Genomic DNA, 6,639 nt, shown 5'->3' with positions numbered 1-6,639 from the left:
ACGTGTGGTGCTATAGGAAAAAGATACTTATTATCCTTGCGAGGTGAACTCTTCTAGATCTCTCTACGTTCTCCCGAAAGTTGTTTATGACTTAATATGTTTCTTTGAAAACTTTTATGGAATAAGAGAAGAAAAAATGATTGACAGTAGTACTATTTTTTTTAAAGAATAAATGTGCACTTTATTGATGTAGGTTAAATTATTACTGTTAATATATGTGATCAAGTTGTAAAATTTTAGTAAGATAGTACTTAGTTTTTATGGAATGAAAAAGAAAAAGAAGGATGACATTAAGTTTTCATTCTTTTTAATATCAATGTGCATTTTATTTGTTGTAGAGAGGCAAACAAGAGTTTGGATCTTGATGACCGAAGCGATAAAAAGTAACATATATCAAGAACCTCATTTTATTGGGTGTGACTAATATTATTCAGAAGATATTGAGTATTGAACCAATCATTATACTGTATCAATATTTATAGTATATAGTAACAATCGTTGAACTAAATGAATATAATATTGTGCTTATTTTGATGTCAACTGCTACTTTATTTAACTTTTATTGCTTGATGCGGTATATACGTGCAACACACGTACACTAAAACTAGTAATAATAATAATGTGACCAATTCATTTTAGATAAAGAAGTATGATCAGATAAACTCTTAAAAAAGAAGAAAAACTTTAAAAGCACAAAAAATAGAAAATATAAAATCGAAAAACTCATTAGTTTGATTTGATTAATAAATCAACTTACCCGATTTTGTTTTGATAAGCAAAAATTAACTCAAATATTCCTACTTCCTAGTTCCTATCTCTTGTTGCAAGTTGGAAAACGGCATAAAAGAGGGCCGGTCTTTCAATTGGGCCTTTAGATAACAGTTTCCAAGGAAATCAACCCGACCCACGTGGGACGCTACGAGCACAACTCCCTCAGCAAGTAAACCCAATTCCTTTCAAATTTCAGCGAACAAACACCGATTTCTCAGTTTAATCTTCTGATTGTTGGCTCTTTCTTCAATCGTTAATCATGGTGCTCGAGGTCAGTATCTTGCTCTTGTATTTCAATTTCAGTTCTATCTTTATAATGTTGTAGCAAATTAAAATTAGGGTTTATTCTGTTGACGTTTTTCTATCAGGCGACAATGATCTGCATCGACAATTCGGAGTGGATGCGAAACGGTGATTACTCGCCCAATAGATTTCAAGCTCTAGCTGATGCAGTTAATCTCATCTGTGGAGCCAAAACCCAGGTGTTCTATTTTTTTCTTCAAGCTATACTCTTTCTAGGGTTTTTGTTATGTATTGAGATGATCTATTTACCTTTTAGTGAAAAGCAATTGGGCTGTATTTTTACTGTTCTCTTTTTTGATGTGGGAACTCTTTGTGCAGTCTAATCCTGAGAATACAGTTGGAATTTTGACTATGGCCGGTAAAGGAGTTCGAGTGTTAGTCACTCCCACCAGCGATCTTGGAAAAATCTTAGCTTGCATGCACGGTAAGTCCCTATTCCCATATTGTGTTATTATTCTTGATAATTTCCTGCATTAAGGGCCATTATTATCACTTTTCTAGTTTTGTAAGTTTTTTTAGACCCTGTTTTTGGAAGATATTGGGGCTCTAGGTATTGATGTGACTAAAACCTGTGAGCACAGGGGATTCTTATTTATCAAAAAGGAAAAGAACTGGAATGCGGTAAGTTGAAGAGAGCTGAGATGGAGGGAGATCTTTTGAAATGGCTTTCTCTTAAAGAATTGAGATTGCTGCTATTGTTTATTTTTTTCACAAACTCTGTTTTGGGTGTAACACATCATATTTGAAGAGAGCATGTGTTAGGATTATGATAATATATCATTTGAGGTGCCAGCATAGCTGTTATTGCTTGTTTAACTTCTTTCCAAAGACTAAGGGGTTGTTGCAGTGGATTTGTTAGTGCTCAACTTCTTATTGTGCCAATCACTTGTTCTATGCCTTTTCAAAAAGGAAATATTGTAAATAAGGATGATAACTAACTAAAATAAAATAAGTTACTTGTGTACGTCTACTTAAATATTGGATATTTAGGTGTAATATTGAAGCTTCTTCATATTTCAAAGAAATTAAAGATGATCTGAGGGAAAAAAGATGACTGAGTCTTGGAGGGCGCTTTGAACCGCAACTAATGATGCTCCTACGCCTTCTCTGCCAGTATCCTCTGTCCTGCATTTACTGTACTGAAAAGAGGAAGCTTTGAAGTGCCAAGTAAAATGAAAGAACAAGATATATGGTGGATGGGCTGGAAGATGGAGATGATATGTCATTTATCTGTAAAGCATAATAGAGTATCAAATTAGGAGATTCAAGTAGGGCGCTAGGTCGGCCGTGAGCGTGATGGTCTGTTGGAAAATATTCTCCAAAATTTTTGCACAAAAAGACACATAATATAATTTACATTAATGTATTATTAATTTGATTTATCTATTAGCTTAACTTATTCAACTTGAGGAGAAGGTTACTCAGATAGTTTCAAAACCCATTTTGTGCTTGAGTTCTATGCTAATGCATGATAGAAGTATCTTTCAAGTCTTAGGGTGTTTGACAAACTTTTTGCCTTCTAATAAGCTTTTTTAGTTGCTGACCTGGCCTTGTTTCCCCTCATTCAGGATTAGAGATAGGTGGTGAGATGAATTTGGCTGCTGGTATCCAGGTAGCCCAGTTAGCTTTGAAGCATCGGCAAAACAAAAAGCAACAACAAAGGATCATTGTTTTTGCTGGCAGGTGATGTCCCTGTGCTTTTCTCTGTATTATCTTTGCTGCTGCAGTTTTTGATCATTCTATTAACATTTCACGTGTTTTCAGCCCTGTGAAATACGACAAGAAGGTCTTGGAGATGATTGGGAGAAAGTTAAAGAAGAATAGTGTAGCTCTTGATGTCGTTAATTTTGGTGAAAATGATGATGGGAAAGCTGAGAAGCTAGAGGCGCTAGTTGCTGCGGTTAATAACAACGAGAGCAGTCACATCATTCATGTTCCTGCTGGTCCTAATGCTCTCTCTGATGTGCTTATAAGGTAACCCATAATATGACCAACAACAACAACAACCCAGTATAATCCCACTTAGTGGGGTCTGGGGAGGGTAGTGTGTACGCAGACCTTAGCCCTACCCTAGGGTAGAGAGACTGTTTCCAAATAGACCCCCGGCATCCTTCCCTCCAAGAACTTCCCACCTTGCTCTTGGGGAGACTCGAACTCACAACCTCTCGGTTGGAAGTGGGGGTTGCTTGCAGTATAATATGACCATCATTCTCAAAAAAAAAAAAAAAGATTTCATAACATGTACTTGTGAATAGCAATTCTTTAATAAACTGTATCCCTCATCTGGCATTGGCAGTACTCCTATTTTCACTGGTGATGGTGAGGGTGGAAGTGGATTTGCAGCAGCAGCTGCAGCGGCTGCCGCTGGTGGAGTGTCTGGGTTTGACTTTGGTGTAGATCCTAATTTGGATCCTGAACTTGCTCTAGCACTCCGAGTTTCAATGGAGGAGGAAAGGGCGAGGCAAGAAGCAGCTGCAAAGAAGGCTGCAGACGAAACTGCTACACAAGAGAAAGGAGAAACTTCCCAGGATGTTACTATGGCTGAAAATGTCAATGCTGGAACTCCTGAACCCGAAAACAAGGCAACTGATCTGATGGTTTGTAATCTGTCATCTTCTTGTCTGATGCCTCCATTGAGTAAAAGCTTGAAAAGAAGAATAAAATGTTGCTCTTTCGAATGTAGTTAAATTTGTTTTTTCCTATCAATTAAGTTTGAGATGGGTTGGATTTATTGGCATTTTCCTGCTTTTTTGAGGGAACAAGGGGGGAAGGTGGGATGTGCAAGATTGTATTGGTTAACCAAACCGTGGATCCACATCAGTTTTCTATAATTGCATGTTATCCTCTGTTTTCTTGAGCTTTGTTCTGATAAGTTTTCTTGAGCCTTTTTAAATACCTTGGTAATTTTTGTTCCGGTATTGTAGTTTACCTCATTCACGCTTATGCCAGAGGATATTGTTTCCTGTGACTTGTGTTGAAATTTCTTTAATAAAAGTGAGTGTTAGCTTGAAGGCTTTGTAATGCTTGGCCTTTTGGAAGCCAAGATGAAACTAACACATGAATTATAATTGGATCTCTTGCAGGAAGATGAGAATGCCTTGTTACAGCAAGCCCTTGCAATGTCGATGGATGATGCTTCCTCTAATGTTGCTACACGAGACACTGATATGTCGGAAGCGGCTTCTGAAGATCAAGACTTGGCACTTGGTACGTTAGGATCTATGCAGGCTTAAATGGTTGCTTTGCTGGTATCCCATCACAATCTCATAGATATATAGTTGTAACCGTCAGCAAATGTACCTAATCACGATTAGTTCATGTCACAATACTTATTCCTTGTTTTCTTGCATATCTCATCATTTCTAGTATTTGTTCGATTTATAGACTATATGGTTAGTAGAATGTGCTTAACTAATCCTGCAATTGTGTGTGTATTTCTAAGAATCTCCTTGAAAACAATATTATTTTGAAAAAAATGAGTTTGAAGAAAGAGAGGAGCCCCCTTCCCCCTCCGGCCCAAAAGAAAAAAAAACCACCCATCTAATCTCCATTTGCTGTCCCTATATGAATGAATAGGATTGTATAGTGTCTATGAAGATAACATTTTCTGAAGAAATGCCTCTTAAGCATGTTTTATTTTCCTTTTCTTGTCCTAAAATGGTCCTTTGAATGTTAAAGGGGGTTGTACTAGACTCTGTTACTTAGGCTGTATATGGCATTGGCTTGCAATATCAAATTCCTCAATTATTACCTGCATATAATCCTTTGTAGTTATCTTATGAAGGTTCACTCTTAATTGGACACTCCTGATTTGTCTTAACTCTTCTGGTGCTTGCAGCTCTTCAATTGTCTGTGCAGGACAGCACAAATGATCAGTCAAGTCAGACAGATATGAGTAAGCTGTTGGCAGATCAATCTTTTGTGTCATCAATCCTTGCCTCAGTAAGTCTTCTATACGCAAAACTCTATTAGTATCACAGGGGAAAAGTATGTGCTTTTCTGAAAGATCACACCTCATATTCTTCTGTGACTTTCACTTAATTTTGCATTTGTTTGACAGCTTCCAGGCGTTGATCCAAATGATCCCTCAGTTAAAGATTTGCTTGCTTCCATGCAAGGCCAGTTGGAGGTGAGTTCATTAGGTTATTGATTACTTGATTATATCAAAGTGCTTGTTGGTTAAGTTTGGGTAGTGTCATGTATAATTTTCTTTTCTTGTTTATGCATCTATATTGGCACATTTGATGGACATTCTGTTCATAAAACCCTCGACCGCGTGCATACAATTTCTTCAATGTTGCAATTGAAGTGTTGTCAGAGGCTCGCTTGAGGCGCACTTGATCCATGGAACCAGGTGCAACATAGGCTTCGTGCTTCACGTTTTGCTTAGGTAGTGCTTCAGTGTAAACGCTATGGTGCTAAAGTTGTGTTATTAAAAGCCATTGCTTCGTAAACTGATGAATAAATGTGAAGAGTAGTTTATCATTTAATGAATGAAGCCATGCACTTCGGAGAAGTGTGCGCTTCAGGAGATGAGGCGCAAAGCCGACTGCACGACTACTCAGCTTTTACATTTGAGAAGACAGTATCCTAACAGATTCTTGGGGTTAATTTAATCTTTTCAAGTGGACTGAAGGAGCGAGGGATCGGGGATAAACGTGTCGAAAAGAGGAGAATCCTTCTGTATGTCGAATGATGCTATTCTTGATGCTTCTGCTTTCTTTCCTTTCCCTTCGTTTCATGTTCCTTGATCCAAATGCCTTTCAGCTTTTCGTGAATGGTCAGATAATCTTTCTAATGGAATGGAAGAAGCCAGGGATACGGCTCATTTTTTACCAGCATAGCATGTTTTCTGTTCATTTTTTACCAGCATAGCATGTTTTCTGTTCATTTTTTAATCGTAATTTAACGATGATCTAATTTGTCCTTGCAGAAGAAGGACGAGGACACGGACAAGGAACAGAAAGAAGAGAAGAAGTAATAATGCGTACAAGTATGTTCAGCTGAGGTATAATATTTTAGCGCTCTTCTTCGTGAAGAAAGCCTTTCGGAGACGCTCTGTGTTTTTTCCACGTTCTACTATTCTGCTGATATGAATGAAACTGTTAATCTTTGTAGGCAAAGAAGTTCAGATGGTAATGGGGTATGGGTGCTACTGAAATTGCTTATTGGAATGGGGCTTATTATGTCTGTGGAAAAGGACTGTATCGTGTTACAATTGAGGGATTCATTGAATCGTTCTTTCTTTAAAATATACTGTTATAAGATTATGAAACTCTTCATCTAGCTTGATTTGTGGCTTCCAGATGATTTGTATTTATTTCTCAAAGAAAGAAAGAACAGATCTGCCTAGCAAGTGTTCATCTTTGATTCGTAGTAAGACCCAACATTCAACTACATGGTTCTTTTTCTTCTTTAGGAGAATAATGAAGATAAACAAGAAACGTTAAATTAAAATATAAGGTTAGAGAAAAAAGAGGAGATACTCAACATTAGAGAATTTAGAGCAGATTTACGCCTCCATGATAAACTTTTCTAGTGCAGATCTGGGGTTGTCACAAACCT

At 37.3% G+C, this 6,639-nt stretch overlaps 1 protein-coding gene across 1 annotated transcript; it reads left to right on the top strand.

Annotated features, from left to right (window-relative positions):
* The first annotated feature begins 820 nt into the window (after positions 1-820).
* On the top strand, positions 821-6,430 carry LOC104220914 (26S proteasome non-ATPase regulatory subunit 4 homolog). Its single transcript, XM_009771878.2, has 11 exons — positions 821-1,042; positions 1,140-1,253; positions 1,393-1,498; positions 2,643-2,757; positions 2,839-3,048; positions 3,371-3,671; positions 4,158-4,281; positions 4,913-5,016; positions 5,135-5,203; positions 6,008-6,082; positions 6,193-6,430. Exons 1-10 carry the CDS (start codon positions 1,031-1,033, stop codon positions 6,053-6,055), a joined length of 1,203 nt encoding a protein of 400 aa, XP_009770180.1. The 5' UTR covers positions 821-1,030; the 3' UTR covers positions 6,056-6,082; positions 6,193-6,430.
* Positions 6,431-6,639: the final 209 nt, after the last annotated feature.

This window comes from Nicotiana sylvestris, chromosome 2 (assembly GCF_000393655.2).
Source record: "Nicotiana sylvestris chromosome 2, ASM39365v2, whole genome shotgun sequence".
NCBI classification, from domain to species: Eukaryota; Viridiplantae; Streptophyta; class Magnoliopsida; order Solanales; family Solanaceae; genus Nicotiana; species Nicotiana sylvestris.
The sequence above is the reverse complement of the archived record's forward strand: the minus strand, read 5'-3'. Positions and strand labels throughout refer to the sequence as shown.